Source organism: Heloderma suspectum, chromosome 2, assembly GCF_057233095.1.
Source record: "Heloderma suspectum isolate Gila_16-S chromosome 2, 16-S_ref, whole genome shotgun sequence".
In the NCBI taxonomy this organism is placed as follows: domain Eukaryota; kingdom Metazoa; phylum Chordata; class Lepidosauria; order Squamata; family Helodermatidae; genus Heloderma; species Heloderma suspectum.
Genome location: NC_139459.1, coordinates 371,459,730 through 371,478,900, shown reverse-complemented (window position 1 = coordinate 371,478,900; position 19,171 = coordinate 371,459,730). Strand labels below are relative to the sequence as shown.

General features: G+C 46.9%; 1 protein-coding gene across 3 annotated transcripts; it reads left to right on the top strand.

Annotated features, from left to right (window-relative positions):
- The first annotated feature begins 1,793 nt into the window (after positions 1-1,793).
- LOC146356079 (uncharacterized) lies at positions 1,794-17,575 on the top strand. Of its 3 annotated transcripts, none has more exons than XM_084831553.1 (5): positions 1,794-1,955; positions 4,501-5,389; positions 8,090-8,213; positions 11,995-12,258; positions 13,139-17,575. In XM_084831553.1, the coding sequence occupies exons 2-5, from the start codon at positions 4,589-4,591 to the stop codon at positions 13,924-13,926; spliced, it is 1,977 nt and encodes a 658-aa protein (XP_084687679.1). In that variant the 5' UTR covers positions 1,794-1,955; positions 4,501-4,588; the 3' UTR covers positions 13,927-17,575. The 3 variants fall into 3 exon arrangements, with proteins under 3 accessions (XP_084687679.1, XP_084687681.1, XP_084687680.1); XM_084831555.1 differs by having other exon boundaries at positions 1,821-1,955; positions 13,142-15,265; XM_084831554.1 differs by having other exon boundaries at positions 1,822-1,955; positions 11,998-12,258; positions 13,139-15,265.
- Positions 17,576-19,171: the final 1,596 nt, after the last annotated feature.

The following is a 19,171-nucleotide window of genomic DNA, read 5'->3' as shown; positions in this document are numbered from 1 at the left end:
GCAGAGCACATTACGGTAATCAAGCAAAGAGCTTGCTGGGGCATGTGCGATATTGATTGAACAAGGGGTGCAGCTTGCAATCTAAGTGAAGCTGATGTTAAATGCTTTTCTGAGGGGGTTTCAGACATGCTCTCACCCTGGACATTAAAAGGATATACGAGGAGGGTCACAGGGCCGTGCAGGCTACTTCCACTCCAGCTGCTGCACCCAGCAGCCATGTCTACACATTCAGCATGTGTCAGAAGGGGCTCTGCTGCCAATCAATGCTGTGCAAGTGGACTCATCGACTGACTTGGTCTAAGACAGCTTCTTGTGTTCTCAACTTTCTTCTTTTCACAGGCATTTATTTTTACAGCATTATTTGGTTTTTGTCCACCCCAACCCGACCCCCAGGTTTTATGATTTTTGTGCTGTTTTACTGTTGAATTATTTATTGCTGTTTTAATGTTTCATTTATTCAGTTTATGAGTTGCCCTATAGCCAAAGCTCTCAGGGGGACATACATAATATAACTTTGGCTATTGGGCAGTATGGAAATGTAAAAACTAACTAAGGGCACAATCCTATGCCTGTTTAGACAGAGGAAAGGCCTACAACTCCCAGCATTCTGGGAATGCTGGGTGTTGTAGGCCTTTTCTCTGACTAAACAGGCACAGGATTGCACCCTAACTAACTAAATTTTACTGTTTCTAGAGAGGTAGCCATATTAGTCTGTTGCAGCAAAAACAACAAGGAGTCTTGTGATACCTTAAAGGCTAACAGATTTATTCCGGTGGCATAAGCTTTTGTGGACTATAGCCTACTTCATCGGATACAATTTTTACTGGTATTTTTCCTTTTTATTTTACTGGTATTTGTTTTTGCTGTGACTGCTAGCTGCCATCTTTGGGACCAAAAGGCAGGAGGAACAACTGTTTGTAATCTGCCCAGAGAACATTGTTACTGGGCAGATGAAACATATAAACAACAATAAACATTTTTAATAAGTAAAAAGAAACCTATATAGCTTCCTAGACCTCTTGGTCCTTCCATTGTATGAACTGAACCTGATCTGCATTGTCACACACCAATATGGATCTTAAAATACTGATCTTTATCATAGAATCATAGGGTTGGGTTGGAAGGGGCCTACAAGACCATCAAGTCCAACCCCCTGCTCAATGCAGGAATCCAAGTCAGAGCATCCCCGACAGGGGGCTGTCCAGCTTCAGTCTTGAATGCCTCCAGCGTGGGACAGCCCACCACCTCCCTGGGTAATCAGTTCCACTAGTATTGCTCTAACAGTGAGGAAGTTTTTCCTGGTGTTCAGCCGGAATCTGGCTTCCTGCAACTTGAGCCCACTGTTCTGCGTCCTGCACTCTGGGATGATGGAGAACAGATCCTGCCCTTCCTCTCTGTGACAGCCTTTCAAGTACTTGAAGAGTACTTAATACTGATTTTTTTTTTTAGATTATTATATTGTATTTTAACGTGAACCACTTAAAGATTTTAGTACATTAAGCGGTATAAAAGTATTATAAATAAAAAGAATAATAATAATAATAATAAGCCTCTGAACATGAGCAGAGTTCACCACTGAGTAACCACGGCCAGCTAAGAGATCTGGACTTGTGGAGCATGAGACGTTCCTGCTATGTCGGCACGGAGCTTAAACCACCTCCCTTTCTGCGGCCCGCGTGCGCATCGAAGACATGATGAAAGGAGCACCGCGCGTACAGGCCGAGGAACGTCCCTTCGCTCCCGAGTCGCCCGCGCGGCGTGCAAAGGGGTTAAGCCGAGGGAGAGCGAGCGCTGCGTTTCCTAGAAAGGACGTTCAAAGCAAGGCGGGGAGCGGGTGAAAAGAGTGCAGGGACTCTTTTTCCTGCTCGGGCGGGGGGGGGGGAGGGAGGGGCTCGGGCTTGAGTTTCTCCGCAGCCCAACCAGGGGGAAAGAGCCGGTCTCTGTTCATGGCAAAGGTGAGCTGGGGTTAATTCACAGGGTTCTGCAAAAGTAATGGGGGACAGCAGTAGGAGCAGCAGATGGGAGGGGGCGGGGAAGAGAGACCCCCCCACCCCCTGCCCCTCTGCCCCTGCTTTGATCAAAGCAGCATCTGGCCACCTCGTGGCTAGGACCCCCCCCCTTCTCTCCTCCCCAGCGCACTATGGCCACCGCTGCAGCTTCCTCTAGAGCAGCCGTCTAGTGAAACGTGGTGGTGCCCTTCCAGGTCTTTTGGACTTCAACTCCCATCAGCCCCAGGCAACACAACCAATAGCGAGGGATGCTGGGAGTTGTGGGCCGAAACATCTGGAAGGGACCAGGTCGGGGCAGGCTGTTCTCTTCCCCAAGCTGGCACTCTCCATTTGTGTTAAGGCTCCAGTTCCCATCCGCCGCAGCCAGCAGGGCCACCATGCTGGCTGTTGACGGTGGGAGTTGACGGCAGGCTGGGGGAAGCTGCCCCAGCCAGCAGGGCAAATGGTTGAGGATGATGGGAGTTGCAGTCCAAACAGCTGGAGGGCGCCCAGGTTGGGGAAGTTCCAGTAAGCTGGGCTACAATGATCTCCTCTGATCATTTGGCCATGCCGGCTGCGGATGATGGGAGCTGTAGTCCAAAACAGTTGGAGGGCGCCCGGGTGTGGGAAGGTCCCAGAAGTTGGGCTACAGTAATCACCACCGATCATTTGGCCATGCTGGCTGGGGATGGTGGGAGTTGTAATCCAAAACAGCTGGGAACCTGAGCTTGGGAACAGCTGCCCAAGGGTGAGGATTTTGTGAGGCAGGGGTGGGGAAAGCCCTCGCCACCTCAGAAAGCAAGGCTGCCCACCATGCTGGGTCTGAAACGTTATCAGAGCAAAAGCTGTCACTAGAAAGATGGAGCAGGCTTGTTCTCTGTTGCTCCAAAGGGCAGTAGAACCAAAGGGTGGAAATGGCAGTGAAGCAGATTTTGGCTACACATTACAAAAAACATCCTAACGGTGGGAGCCATTCAGCAGTGGAACAGACTTCCTCTGGAGGTGGTGGGCTCTCCTTCGCTGGTAGTATTTAAGCAGAGGCTGGAGGGCCTCCTGTCAGGGATGCAGCATTCCTACACTGAGGAAGAGGGCAGGACTAGATGATCTCTGGGGCACCTTCCAATTCTGAAATGCTGTGATTTAAAATTGTTAATCTGGCGCAGTTCTATTTCCTAGAGGGGAACAGCAGAGAAATTAAAAGAAGAGGGAAGGAAGATGTGTGTTTTTCCTGTGAGGGGAGGGCTATCTGCAATATGGGGCTGGGGTGGGGCTTTTGTACTGATCTACTTTACAGGGCTGTTGTAAAGGCAAATGAGACAGTGCATGTGAAGCGCTCTGAAAACTGTACTGTAGAGGTGTTGTATAAATGTATGGTGTATAAAAGAGGTGTCGCATTAGTATTGCCCAAACTGCCAGCAGCTGCAGCTGTATGTTACACCTGTTTCCTCTTTGGAGAGATTGCCCAATGTGTGTGGAAGGAGCCTTTGGCCCAGCCTTGATTCATCTCATCCCAAAGCAGAGCGTTTCTGCTCAGACTGGACATCCTTCTCTTGGTCTTTCCCCTGAGAAGTGCAGATGGGCTCACTTACTTGAGCCATCTGGATTGGTCTGAATAAACCAGGGATGGCCAATGGGGGCATGTAATTTTTCTGGATCCCACTCTTCACTCCAGCCCAGGTTGGAAACGGTGGGCTCACAAACCTGGATAATGGGATTTCGCTAGTGTGGGAGCGGGTTCAGTACTGGGTGATAAAGATCTGATTCCACTCATGACCATTACAAAAATGTTAAAGGATGAACCTTGGGCCCATGGACCAAATCTGGCCCGCCTGGGGACCCCAAACCAGCCCTCTTGGGGGGACCCCAAACCACCATTTATTTGGTGGTTTCTTGGCTTCAGCCTGGTTTCTTCCCCATTCTGAAAGGTTGAAACACCTCTCCCAAGTCTTAGCACTTGGCAGTAAGAGCTTTAAGCTAAGATACTCTGGTATTTTTGGCCCCACCCCCTTTTGTATTTGGCCCCAACAACCCCTGGAATGCGGCCCTCGAGTTCTTCTCCAAAGTGGAATTTGGCCCTTGGGCTGAAAGAGGTTTGACCCGCCTGCATTATATTAATTAATGATCTCTGTAAATTCAATTATTCATTTTTTAATCATTCGAATATTTTTAAATTTATTATTACTTCTGTATCTTGCTCGTTTTCCTCCGAGGAGCCCAAGGCAGCTTATGTAATAGTCCTCTCCGTTTTATCCTCAAACAGCCCTGTGAGGTAGGTTGGGCTGGGAACCAGAAACTGGACCAAAGTCACCCGTTGAGCTTCATGGCTGAGTGAACCTAGAACCCGGATCTTCAATCCCACACTCTAACCGTTACAACACACTGGCTCTCAAATATGCTTACCAGAAGGCCAGAATGTTTGTTTTTTAGAAATAATAATGGTGTCTACCTACCAGTGTGTCATATATTTGGTATTTTTTCTCCCTCACACCTGTTTCTGTCTCTTTTAACTCAGGCAGAAGCTTGGCATGCCTGTCTAGATCATTGTAGTTTATTCTAGAGTTTTCCGCAGTACGCCACCATCTTTGTGAGGTCACCCGAGGATGAAAATGGAGGAGCAGGACTGTGCAGGCTGTACACAAAGGGAAGCCTCAGAAAGAATAGGAAAAGCCCCTCATGTGGGCACTGATGGTTACAAACCCAGGATGGATGTGGAGGGACGAGGTAAATCCCCTGACGCAATGCATTCTGGGAGTGTCGCAGGATCCCCCAAGAGCCCAATTCTGTGTGAGGTGAAGGAGGAACTGGAAGATGGCTTGGCCCAGCACTGGGAAAGCCAATGGCAGACGTTCCTAAGGACAGTAGAGTTCCCTCACTCAGGCTGTGGAGTCTCACAATTGCCGGAGGAGCCCTCGCCATGGGACGATGCTAAGGCCTTCCTGGCCTCCTTCGAGCAAGTCGCCAAGGCCTGCCAGTGGCCCAAGGAAGAGTGGGTGCCTCGACTCCTCCCTGCCCTCCACGGTGAAGCCAAACAGGCCTTTAGCAGTCTGGAGGCTGGAGACAGAGAGGATTATGGGAAAGTGAAGGCAGCCATCTTGCGAGGGGATGCCTTGAGCAGGGAGACGATTCGCCAACACTTTCGGCGTTTCTGCTACCAAGAGGCTGAAGGACCGAGGGCGGTTTACAGCCGGCTCCAGGGACTTTGCCGCCGGTGGCTAAAAGTTGAGAAACACACCAAGGAGCAGATGCTGGAGCTGTTGATCCTGGAGCAGTTCCTGGCTGTCCTTCCAGCGGAGATCCAGAGCTGGGTGAGGGAACGTGGCCCTGAGACCTGTGCCCAGGCTGTAGTCCTGGCCGAGGATTTCCTGCGGATGCAGCGAGAGGCTGAGGGGCAGAAAAACCAGGTGAGGCTATTTCCTGGTGTTGTTCCCATGTGCCACAGGACCTGTGATGGGAGAGGAGTTGAGCTCTAGGACTGAAGAATGTGGCACAGACAGGGGCTGTTTTAAAGTCTTTGTAGAACCTAGGCACTCTCATCATCATAGGCCCACATGATAGATCTATAGATAAACATTCATAATGTGTAGGTCCCAGAATTATAGATCTATACAGAGGGGCTCATGGTATGCCTGTTACCTTGAGGTAGTGAGATCGTAGCCTCCAAAATATCCACAAGGAACCCCAAAACAGTCATCCAGAGTGACCAGTTATTTCCCCACATTCATATCTTTTCATTTAAACATACCCGGACCTTTCTGTCCTTCTAAGCTCTGAAAGCCCAGCCTAGCCATTAGCCTATGAGAATGCTGCTGTGAAAGCACTCACATCATCCAGCTACAAGGAGACTACACAATGCAAATGGCTGAGACAAAGTTGGCATGGATAATACTGGCTTGGATTTGAGTGCCAGCAACAAATTCAGCACTCAGTCCTTCTATCAAATCATGGATAAACTTCTCATTGGATAGAAGTGTAAAGTGATGCACGTGGGGGCAAAAAATCCCAACTTCAAGTATAACCTGATAGGATCTGAGCTAGCGGTGACCAACCAGGAAAGAGATCTGTGGGTTGTGGTGGACAGCTCAATGAATATGTCAACCCAGTGTGCGGCCGCTGTAAAAAAGGCAAACTCCATGTTAGGCATAATTAGAAAAGGGATTGAGAATAAAACTGCCAGTATCATGCTGCCCTATACATGTCTATGGCACGACCACACTTGGAATACTGTGTACAGTTCTGGTCACCGCACCTAAAAAGGATATTGTAGAGCTGGAAAACATGCAGAAAAGGGCAACTAAACTGATCAAGGGGCTGGAGCATCTCCCCTGTGAGGGAAGGTTGCAACGGCTGGGATTATGTAGCTTGGAAAAAAGGGGGTAAGGGGAGACAGGATAGAGGTGTACAAAATTATGAATGGCGTGGAGAATGTGGACAGGGACAGGGAGATATTTTTCTCCCTCTCTCATAATACTAGAACCCAAAGGGGTCGCCACATGAAGCTGATTGGTGGGAGATTCAGGATAGATGAAAGGAAGGACTCCTTCACACAGCACAGAGTTAAACTATGGAATTCACTTCCACAAGATGTACTGAGGGCCACCAATTTTGATGGCTTTAAAGGGGGTTAGACAAATTCCTGGAGGAGAAGGCTATCAATGGCTACTAGTCCTGATGGCTATGTGCTATCTCCAGTACCAGAGGCGGTGTACACCAGCTGCTGGGGAACATGGGTAGGAGGGTGCTGATGCACACATGTCCTGCTTGTGGGTTTCCCGTGGGCTGCTGGACGGCCGCTGTATGAACAGAATGCTGGACTAGATGGACCCTTGTTCTGATCCAGCATGGCTCTTCTTATGTTCTTAGATGGGCAGATGGCAAGCGGCATACGCCACACTCAATGAAAGGTTTAGTTTTCTTCTGGATAGGTCTGTGTCCAATGATGAAGTGGCTTCTAGAACGAAGACATTAATAGACACCTATCCATCAGATCTCGAAGATGCATGCACAGATCAATTTCCGTTGTATGTATACAGACAGGAAATCTGTGGCAGAAATTGTCATTACACAAATAAGTTGGTGACAAGTTTTCCAAATGCCAACATTGCTTTTAGAATGTATCTTGCCATTTTTGGAACAAGTTATGAAGGGAGGGCTCTTTTTCAAAGCTGAAATGTATAAAGAACTGATTGTGGTCAACCATGGGACAAAAATGAATATCTTCACTTGCACTACTCTCAACTGAGAATGAGCTTTTGCAGGAAATGAAATTTGAAGATGTAATCTGTGATTTTGCTAACAAAAAGAGCTGTGAAGTTAATGTTTAACTTACATTTACTTAAGACATATTATATCCGTATGAGTAAACTGCTAAATCAAACAAAGATTTGATTTAATGGAACTGAATCTTTTTGTAGGCCCCAAACCTTCTCATAGGCCCTTCGGAGTTTTGTACGCTCTAGGCACTCTGCTTACTGGGCCTACTCAGTACAGCCCTGGGCCCAGAGCTTCAGACCTGACTGCATTTCAGTTGATTGTGCTGTCAATGACTGTGTTTGCACACAGTAATAAGCCAGAATTGCTGGAAAATATAGCTTAGTGTTCACGCTGTCCAATTGCTCTCCGTTCGGTTTCTCTCGCCAGCAGGAGCAGCTAAACTAACCTAGACCAGGAGTGGGCAAAAGGTAGGTCTCTTGATGTTTTGGACTTCAATTCCCAGAAGCCCCTGCCAGCCTGCCCAATGGTCAGGAATGCTGGGGGCTGAAGTCCAAAACATCTGGAGATCTACTTTCTGCCCACCTCTGACCTAGACCTCACCAGGCAGAAAAGGTTTAGCATGAGCAAAGGGCTGGATGCGCCTGATCTCGTCTGATCTCGGAAGTGAAGCAGGGTCAGCCCTGGTTAGTACTTGGATGGGAGACTGCCTGGGAGTCAGGCTTCCTGCATTGAGCAGGGGGCTGGACTCGATGGTCTTGCAGGCTCCTTCCAACCCTAGGATTCTATGATTCTGTCACAGCTGAACCAGGACTCCTGGTCTGTTGCTCCCAAATGAGCCAGGAATCGTAAACCAAGAACAAAGACTAGTTAGCAATTCTCTGCTGTTGTAGGTGGCCTTGGAAGACGCAGCTATGAGTTTCTCCGAGGTAATCCAGGCTTCTCATGATTCTGAGCAGAGACAACTGTACATAGAAACCAAGCAGGAAGATGATGATGGAGAAGCCAGCCAGTTGGGTAAGGAGGATTCCGTCATACTCTGGTTACAGTGGAGGCTCAGCACCTTGGATAGCCCCTGTAGAGTCCTGGCTGGTTCTGAGTAAAACCCACACTGGATCCATAGCCCCACTTAAATTGGAGCCACCAGCCTCCACTGCTTGGTTATGCCATGGAGTTCCTTCCTGCATTGGTATGACCTTGACTGTGGTTCCGTCTCTCCCTTCAAGGAGCTTGGGAACTACTCTGTCTTGAGCATCTCCAGAAGGTACCTAAGGAAAATTGGGGGTGGGTGAAGGGAAAAGATTCAGATTCCTATTGCTCTTTAGTAGTTGATCCTTGTGTGTGTTTCCCATGGCACCTGTTTTATTTCCATCTGGTGCTCTGGTTGCTAAAGGAAGTGTGCTTCTGAGCAGCTGGAATGTTCAGGAACATTCTGTGACAGCACAGTAAGCTCAGCCAATTGCCAAGGTGACTTGCAGGTAGCAGACAGGCATCAGTCTGTTTTTAGCTTATTTTGCATAAGGTTATATATATCTTATGTATTTATTTGTTTATTACATTTCTGTGTTGCCCAGTAACCGAAGCTCGCTGGCCAGTTCACAAATCAGTCTCTCTCTCTTTCTCTCTCTCTCTTAGCATATATAAGATAAGATACAGTTATGTTGTGCTGTGTTCTGTCATGCAGTGTACATTCAGGGCACCTCTCCATGCTCTCTGATGTCTTGCTGCTGTTACTCCCCATCCTGCAAGGGTGGGGAACTGTATCTGGGGGGTGGGGATGACCTGCCCCTACTGAGCCCTCCATGGATCTGATGATGTCAGGAGTGGGGCTGTGCCCCCTGATGTCATCTGGTCCCTGGCTAAAATGATGGCTGGAACTCCTCCAGCTGGAGCTTTGGTTGGGATCCCAGCTTCTTCATTTTTTTCTTCTGTACATAGGCTTCAACAAAACTGGACCAAATATCTAAATAAGTATCCATTTGCAGGTGGCATTGGGACACCACCCATTCAAGTGTTGAAAGCATTGTTAGGTCCTCAGTCCATTGCATTTTAGGAAGTGAGTGTTTATTCTTCCAGTGTTGTGATATCAGTCTTTTAGCTGTCAAAAGGGCGCAGAGAATCCATTTACAGTGACTGTTTGTTGATGTCCATGAAGCAAGTAAATAATTTAAAAGAGTGTGTACATCAGTGAATATTAAAGACTGTTCCAGTACAAAGTATATCTGTGTAATAACCTCGCCAGCAAAAGAAGCAACTACTGGACATGGCAAAACATATGTTTAAAAGAAGCATTAGCTGCATTGCACTGCCAGCAATTAACCAAATTAGACAGTCCCTCATTAAAGAGACTTTGCGGCATCCAGTAGACATGAAACAGAAGTTTTAATAAGATGCAGGCTGAGATCCATAGATGCATCAGATACAGACGCCAAGGCAGCGATCCATTGATGAGGCAAAATGGGACAACCAGTTCCCTGTTCCATTTCTGCTTGAGACCCTGTGTTATCATATTTCTTCACCAGTAATAAGTGTTTATAAACGTGGATCCTGGGCCGATATGACTCATCAACCTCAGTAAGTGCTTCCAATAGTGAGGGAGATGCTGAAGCTGTAAAAGCAACACGGCCAAGCTGAGATACTCACAATTGTTGCAATTGTGTGTATTGCCATTCTGCCGTAGCTGGCAAATCCTATTTAGTATGCAAAGTAGAGAACAACAAAAACTCAGCAGCAGCAGCACCAGTTGAGCCAAGGAAAGAATCGCCTTATCCGTCCACGTCCACCACAAAAACATTTTCTTGCCAATTTTTGAATCTGGATTTCCCCATAGCATCAACTTGGCATGAGAAAATGGATCAAAGCTGGATCCCCGAGTGAGGCGCCGGCTGGTGGAGCCCTTCTCCTTGGTCGGGCTGGCCCTCCCATTGGGGAGGATGAGACATGGGCAAAGCACTTAGTATGCCACCCCCACTCCCAGTTGGGATGGCGAGTGGCATCCAAAGAGGAATCCCCGCTGTTAGCAGAGATTACAGAGCACCCCCAGTCAGCCCATAGTCCGGACAGGAATTGATGCTGGTAAGAAACAAAACAGCTGTGACGCATATAAGTACAACTTCCATCAGAACGCCAGGGCCCCTGAAAGCACTGGGCTAGGAGGAAGAACACACAAGTGCTTTGTGGGAAATGTTTACTCTGTAGCTTAAAGCTCACACTCCGTCACAGATTCTCCACTGAGGGAGAAACGGGATTGAATGCTCAGACTGTGCGGGAAACTTTCCTGACACTCTTATGTGTCCCATGACACCAGTTTTATTTCCATCTGGTGTTCCAGTTGCAGGAGGAAGCACACTTCTCAATAGCTGAAATGTTCAGGAACATTCTGTGACATCACGGTAAGCTCCTCCAGTCACCAAGCTGACGTGCATGTAGCAGACAGGCATCAGACCATGTTTAGCTTATTTTGCATACAGTATATATCTTACCTTCATTATCCTACCATACATAAGTGAGGTCCTGTTCTGTCATGCTCAGTGCAGCCCGCGTAGGAAACAAATATTCCTGGGGCTTTGGGGAGGGGGCTTGATGGGCCAAATGTGGGCTGGGGGTTCCCCATCCATGCCCTTGTTGCAGCTAGCCTACTTGGCTCTTCAGGCAATTCAATACGAGGGCTCTTTTTGCATTAAGGATTCTTTTTCCATAGATCAGGTTACACAGATCCGCATGCTAAAGACTTGTGAAATAGCTTGCAGCGCTTAAACTTCCCACCACAAACCACTGGGTTCTTCACAGCAAGGGGCCATCACCTTGACTCAGGAAAGACATCTTTAAGTGAAAATCTTTTCAGCATCTTGGTTCTTGGCAAAAAGTTGAGAGCCTGTATGGCATAGTGGTGAGAGTGTTGGACTAGGACTCGGGAGTTCCAGGTTCAAGTCCCCACTCGGCCGTGAAGCTCGCTGGGTGACTTTGGGCCAGTCACAGACTCTCAGCCTAACCTACCTCACAGGGTTGTCGTCGTGAGGATCAAATGGAGAGGAAGAGGACCACGTTAGCCACCTTGGGTTCCTTGCAAGAGGAAAAAAGGCAGGATTTAATTATAATTAATTAATGATACATAAACTTGATACCAAGTGATCATAAACAAGAGTTCGTGGATTTGTTAAGAGAATTCAGACCTGGTAGATATCCAAGCACTGAAGACGTTGATCTCCTCAAGGTCTTGTCAGCTAGGGCCTCCTTTAAATACCAGGGTAGGCCTAGTTAACACCCCCCTTCTGACTACTGTTCCCAACTACTGTTCCCAACCCTTTACCTGTAAACGCAGAGAAGGCCACAGGGGTTAGCTGCTCCTCCCTCTTGATTTGACGTCTCACCCTGGGTGACGCACCCAATCCACCTTCCTCATCAGAGTCCTCTTGTCCTCCAGTTCCCACCATCTTGGGCACTAAATCTTGGGTATGAGATACCTTATACCTTATCTTGCAGCTCGACCAGATCTGAAGCTATATTCCCTGTGGTCATGGAATCAGTTGCAGAGCCAGGCTGTGCCAGGTTCCCCAGCCCTGAGGTTTCCAACACAATACTGGAATCTAAATCATCCCTCTCTGATTTGAAATCAGACCCAGACTCCTCAGTGTTAAGGCCTTCTGTGATGGGCCAGTCTTGACGGCCCTGTTGAATGAGGTCTTGGAAGGAAACATGTGCTTCTCTGTCATCTTCTTAATTGCCTTCATTCCCCATGTTCAGGTTCTGTTTTTCTCTCAGTAAGTTTTTTTTTTGGATCTTCTCGTTATTTTTCTAGTAGACAACGCGTGGATGACCACAGATGAGGAGGAGAAATACATGCTGGGCGGTTCAGAACTGGTGGGACCACGTGGGATGGCAACGTGGAGAGTGGAAGAGAACTTTTCCCAGTGCTGTGAGCAGGAAAATGCCTCGGCAAGTCAGGAAAGAGCAGAGTGTCGGCAAGAAACCCATCTGGCGAAGAAACGAGAGGAACCCATTCCTTGTGGGGAAGATTGGAAGACCCCCAGTCAGCCCATAGTTACAGCAGGAATTGATGCTGGTAAGAAACAAAACAACTGCGATGAATATAAGTACAGCTTCCCTCAGAATGCTTCATTGAGAGCACCGGGCTAAGACAAAGAACACACAAGTGCTTTGTGGGAACACGCAAGGGCTTTGTTTTCTCTGTACTTAAAACTCACACTCCATCACAGAACCCCCACTGAGGGAGAAACAGTACTGAATGCTCAGACTGTGCAGGAAACACTCTATGTTTCCCATGACATCAATTTTATTTCCATCTGGTGTTCCAGTTGCAGGAGGAAGCACACTTCCTCTGGTGCTCTGGTTGCTAAAGGAAGCATACTTCTCAGTAGCTGGAATGTTCAGGAACATTCTGTGACATCACGGTAAGCTCCTCCAATCACCAAGCTTACTTTTAAAAATGGCTAGTCACGTCAGTTGCGCTGTCTCTGCTAGTTTCTTTGATTATTAAATAGTACCTAACAGGGCCAGCCCAAGACATTGTGCAGCCTGAGCCAAAGAACAAGATGGTGCTCTCTCCACCTAGAAACGCCAGCTGGACTAGCCGTTGACTCTTTCTTCAACTCTGGCGGCGGGACAGTGTCCTTCTCCTGACCAGCAGGAGGCAGGCTGGCTGAGGGGGTGCAGGGCAGGCCACATGGCCCGCAGCTCTCTCCTCCAACTTCTTGCTGCCGCCTCCCAGCATCTGCTGCCTGAAGCGACGGCTTCACTCTGTGTAATGAAAGGGCCGGCCCTGGTGCCTAATTCATCCTAGTGTATTTTTCTTATGTGTGCATAGCAGGATCCCTTCTTTGGAAGTCCTTTGGAGAACTGGAAGACAGAATGAGGTGTGTGTGTGTGTGTGTGTGTGTGTGTCCGTCCATAGTATTTAATTCTGGTTTTGTTGTTTATTCCAGAAGGCGGCTTGCGGGACTGCGCAAATGGGGGTGAAATACAAGGGTCATCTTTAGAGAGAGCTGGCTGTGAACATTCGAAAGAGAACCTCCAAGGTCGAGGTGATTCAAAGGGAAATCAAGCTGAGAATGCTTTATCAGCTACCTGTCCGGATGTGGATTTGAATGAAATACCGACTGAACAGGAAAATCAGAGAGAACAGAGATGGAGCAAGTGCCTTGGTGTTCCCGCTGAGGAGGGGCCCAATAAAAGCTTGGCCTTTGGGAAGAGCTTTACTCAGCACCAAAGACTCTGCCATGGGGAGCCGCCACATAAATGTCTGGATTGTGGGAAGAGCTTCAATCACAAAGCAAACCTGACTTCGCATCAGAGGGTTCACAGGCAAGAGAAGCTTTACAACTGCTCAAACTGCGGCAAGAGCTTTATTCGTAAATCAATCCTTAATATGCACTTGAGGATGCACAGCGGGCAGAAGCCGTTCAGCTGCTCAGACTGCGGCATGACCTTGAGCGCTCAGTCGAGCCTTATTAGACATCAGAGAATCCACACCAGAGAGAAGCCCTATAAATGCGCGGAGTGTGACAAGAGCTTCAGTCAGAACTCGGACCTCATTCGACATCAGAGACTTCACACGGGGGATAAACCGTATCAGTGCTTTGAATGTGGGAAGAGCTTCAGTCGGGGTGACTGCCTTACTTCACATCAAAAAATCCACACTGGGAAAGATCAGCCCAGCGTTCAAACTGTAGCCAGAGCTTTTGTGATCAATCAGGTCTTATTCAGCACATGAGAATTTGCACACGGGACAAACATCAGCCTTCCCCAATCTGGTGGCCTCCAGACTATGACTGGCTGAGGGATGCTGGGAGTTGCAGTCCAATTCATCTGGAGGGCACCAGGTTGGGAAAAGTTGGAATACGCACTTGGAGTATGGGAGGAGTTTCAGAAAGAATGCGAACCCTGTTTCGCATCAAAGAATCCCCCATGGGACAAACTATACAAATGAAGGTTTTTGTACACACGGAGCAGTTCACAGATACCCTCTTATCAAGTTTTCTCTTATAGAAGAGAAGCTATATAAATGCTCAACTTTTGTGATCAAGCAATTGGGCCTGTTCGAAACATTCCTGAATCCATTCAGCTGTGTAAGGGGAGGAAGGGCAAACTGGAATTCAAGCTGAACGAATGGTGAGGAACAAGAGAAATAGTTGAAAAGCTTCCATTGTTTTTTCCACCAGCCACTTCAGATGTAAACCAGGACAGTTCTTGTTGCTGCTCTTTATACATACATCTCCTGTTTGGGAATAGTCACTTTTGGCTTACTACATACATAAATAACCTGTTTACTTTGCTTGCATGTTTTCATGTAGAATTAGATGTTATCCTTCGTTATACCTAATAATTGTTCAAGAAGGGAGTCGATTTTTCTTTAATTACAGGCAACTCTACCTGCTCAGATGTGGATGGTTTTAAACCAGGGCTGGGCAATTTATGGTACAGCAGGTGGTTTGGACTACAGCTCCCATCAGCCCTAGCCAGCATAACCAATGATGAGGGATCATGGGAGCTGTAGGCCAAAGGAAACCAAAACCTGAATGGCCAGAAGTTGCCTACCCTTTTTCAAACAATAACATTATAAAAGGTTTTTCTACGGATCAGTTCTTTATTATATTGATCTGGGACTGGTGTTTCCAATTCCTCCTCTCTCCTCGAAGGTATTCTTTAAGCCAAAGAAACTCCACATTGGACTCTAGGACTGATATCAGCGAGTTACTTAAAATCTCGTGTTTTGAGAGGGCATCTTTGGCTTTCCCCCATATTGTCAGCACTATGAGAATTTGTCACGCTAATTGGCAAAATGCTGCCTGCTTGTTACCACAAAGTGTGAACTTGATATTCCTGAGGACTAGTAATGCATTTGAAGAGTGAAACCATCCTTGTGAATTTTCAGAAAGTTCTTGAAAGAGCTGCCTAAGTGATGTATATTTTTAAACACGGCCAGTGCTGAGTTGCTGTGTTTGTTATTTCAGTTATTTAAAACAGGTATATCCCTCTTTTCTGTGGTTGATATTCAAAGCATCTTACGGATTTAACACAAATAATCATAACAATAAAACCAATTGACAATCAATACATAAAAATTGACAGCAATCCAAAAACCAAAAAATGTCAACAGCCAACAGATTGAAACCTTGTTCTTGTGGGTTGTCAAATGCATAGGAGTTCTAATACTTCCCCAGGGCTGTGGGTGTCAGTCCTTCACACAGCACATAGTTAAACAATGGAACTTGCTTCCGCAAAATGTAGTGATAGTTGTCAACCTGGACAGCTTTAAAAGAGTAGACAAATTCTGTTCTTTAACTGGTTAAATAAAAGAAAGCAGAGAGGAGGAATAAATGGTAAATTCCCCCAATGGAGGGATCTAAACAGTGGGGTCCCACAGGGATCTGTATTGGGACCAATGCTTTTCAGCTTGTTCATAAACGATCTGGAATTAGGAGTGAGCAGTGAGGTGGCCAAGTTTGTGGATGACAACAAATTATTTAGGATGGTTAAAACAAAAAGGAGACAAACCGATCTCCAAAAGACGGGTGAGGGGAGATGTAATAGAGGTGTACAAAATTATGCATGCTGTGGAGAGAGTGGACAGGGAGACTTTTTTCTCCCTCTCTCATAATACTAGAACCCAAAGGGGTCACCCCATGCTGTTTGGTGGGAGATTCAGGACAGATCAAAGGAAGGACGTCTTCACACAGCTCAGAGTTAAGCTATGGAATTCGCTACCACAAAACGTTGTGATGGCCACCAATTTGGGTGGCTTTAAAAGGGGGTTGGACAAATTCCTGGAGGAGAAGGCTATCAATGGCTACTAGTCCTGATGGCTGTGGGCTACCTCCAGGATCAGAGGCAGTGTGCCTATGTACACCAGTGGCTGGGGAACATGGGCAGGAGGGTGCTGTTGCTTGTGGGCTTCCCGTGGGCAGCAGGTCGGCGACTGTGAACAGAATGCTGGTCTAGATGGACCCTTGGTCTGATCCAGCAGGGCTCTGCTTATGTTCTTACATGTACAAGTTTCTGTGAAACACGAGTAGGAGGGTGCTCTTGCCCTCGTGCCCTACCTGTGAACTTCCCAGAAGCATCCAGTTGGCCATTGTGGAAACAGAGTGCTAGACGAGAGAGGCCCTTGGTCTGAATTTGCAGGGTGGTTCTTACACTCTAACTCAGTTCTACTTTCAGGCTCTTGATGTTGCCAGAGGTTGACACCTGATAATAGTGGCAGTTCTCTTCTTCCTGCACCTGGGTCTGACTAATGACTTGAGGTTGGTGCAAAGTAAGGGACAAGTCTTGTTCTGCATCTTAACTCACAATCACAATATTCCCTCTATTTCTGATGTTCAAGCTGTGAGTGTTGTTGCGTATGTAGCTAAAACAGCACCACCCACATCCAGAAGGGAGGTATAATCAGGCTTCGGGGAAATAACAGATTTGCAAAAGTACAAAATATCTCGAGAAAAACTAAAAAGGGGGGGGGGGTCACCAAAACCCAACCAATGAGGACTGAGCGTGCTCAGTGGCCGCAGAATGCTGACTGCTGGGGGCCGGGGGCAGAAACCAAGGTGGTGGTGGTGGGGAAATGTAATGGAGTAGCTGGAATCCTGAACAGGGAATTCTCAATGCTGCAACATGGTGCATTGCAAACATTTCAAAAAAGCAGAGTCCCTCCTGTCAGCCTTAAAATCTAATAGATGTGATACAAAAGGAAAAAGGGACGAGGGACGAAGAGGAAAATGGTGGGCTCTCCTTCGCTGGAGGTATTTAATCAGAGGCTGGAGGGCCATCTGTCAGGGATGCTGTAGCTACACCCTGCACTGCACAGCCTGCATTGAGCAGGGGGTTGGACTAGATGATCTCCAAGATCCTTCCAAATTTTATGATTCTGTGATTCTAGAGTTGAGGGAAGGGCTATAGCTCAATGGTAGACCCCCTGCTTTGCATGCAGCAGGTCCCAGGTTCAATCTCTGGCATCTCCAGGTAGGGCTGGGAAAGAATCCTGCCTGAAACCTTGAAGGGCTGCTACCAGTCAGTGTTGACAATACTGGGCTAGATGGACCCAGGGTCTGTCTCCATAGAAGGCAGCTTCCTATGTTCCTATTCTGGGGTTCCTACACGTTGTACACTCTGACCCAGAAGCCGCCCTTCTCTTTCTCCAATTCCTTTAACTGGTCAGGGTTATTGTAATGTCTTGTCCTTTCCTGACAAGATTCATGAACATTTTTAACAAGTATATGACAGGTAGAAGTTCAACAAGTGGATGGTGATGGCAGGGCAAGCCACCTCGAAGAAGGCAAGGATGTGTAAACCTGAGAAATCCGTTGGTCCAAATAAAGCAGCTGCTGCATCCCTGCCAGGAAGAGGAGAAGAAAAAAGGCAATACTGTAAAATGGAAAGAAAGAAAGAAAAGAAAATAGCAAAAGTGAACCGAGGATCAAGCGGAGTTCATTAGGAAGAAGGAACCAGCTACGAGAGAGTAAATAAATATGAATGTCTTGAAATATCCTGAAGGCCCAGTTCAGCTACAGCAGTGGTGGGGAACTATTTTTGGTCAGATAATTCCCTTATTATTTGTATTATTTTATTTACAGTATTTATATACTGCTCCACATCAGAAGATTTCAGAGTGGTGAACAACAAAGATACAAAATAAAACACCAGGTTAAAACATTTTTTACTTCCTTGGACCACACTGGCGGGCCAGATGATGTCAGGAGGTGGGGCCTCACTCCTGAAGCCCCTCCCCTCCTATGACATCACACACACCCCTGCCACTTAAAAAAAAATCCTCCTGGCAGAAAGAGATTCAGCTGAGCTACACACACAGAATAAGAGCAATATAGTATGATGTACAACAATTAATAAGGCATCCCTTCTCTGGGTTTCTAGAATACAGTATATGCATTTTCACTTACATACACTTCGAATATGTTTCATATGCGATATCCAAAAGCATAGTTGCCAATTAAAAAAAAATCTTCCATATATATGCACACACATTGTATAACTAAATCAGATTACTGAAAAAAACAATTTGAATATTTGGATATGTTGCTTTATTTCTGCAAAAATGAATAAAGCAGGCGCTTTCCATCTTTAGATTGCATTCCAGTTGCTTTTTAATCTGGAAACTGCTGTTTTATCCCTTGAACTGTGTGGAACTGTTCGTTGACATCTTAATTACATTACATTATTACATTTATATCCCACCTTTTTTTTCTCTTGCAAAGAACCTTAGGCAGCTTATGTAGTTTTATTTATTTATTTATTTAATTTATTAATCGCTCATCTGGCTGGTCACCCAGCCACTCTGGGCGATGTACAACAAAAGGACAGTTTAAAACAATAAAATACTACATTAAAAACATATTTCTAAAAATACCCTAACCCACCCCAAATGCCTACCTGAACAACCATGTTTTTAATGCACGACAGAAGCTCATTAAAGAGGGGGAATGACGGAGTTCCCTGGGGAGGGAGTTCCACAGAGTGGGGGCCACCACAGAGAAGGCCCTCTCCCTCGTCCTCACCAGCCTAGCTGTCCTGGCTGATGGGACAGAGAGAAGGCCATCCGAGGCTGATCTTGTTGAGTGGCCTGTCAGGTGTTGCTGGAGGTGCTCCTTGAGGTAGGCTGGCCCAGAACCATATAGAGTTTTAAAGGTCAAAACCAACACCTTGAATTTGGCCGGGAAAACAACTGGTAACCAGTGTAATTCCTTCAGCACTAGAGTGATGTGATCTCGCCATGGCTGCCTTTAATTAGGTGAGCCGCCACATTCTGCGCCAGCTGCAGCTTCTGAACCGTCTTCAAGGGTAACCCACGTAGAGCACATTACAGTAGTCTAAACGAGAGGAGACCAGGGCATGTACTACTGATGGGAGCAGATGGTCGGGAAGGAAGGGGCGCAGCCGCCATATCAGATGGAGTTGGTATGGTGCTGTCCAGCTCACAGCTGACACCTGAGCCTCCATGGACAGCTGGG

Bases quoted from the DNA above. Each gene is read 5' to 3' on its own strand.
- LOC146356079 (XM_084831553.1), top strand. From the start codon at position 4,589: ATGAAAATGGAGGAGCAGGACTGTGCAGGCTGTACACAAAGGGAAGCC. The intron at 5,390-8,089 runs GTGAGGCTATTT...CTGCTGTTGTAG, and splicing joins CTGAGGGGCAGAAAAACCAG to GTGGCCTTGGAAGACGCAGC. The intron at 8,214-11,994 runs GTAAGGAGGATT...TTATTTTTCTAG, and splicing joins TGGAGAAGCCAGCCAGTTGG to TAGACAACGCGTGGATGACC.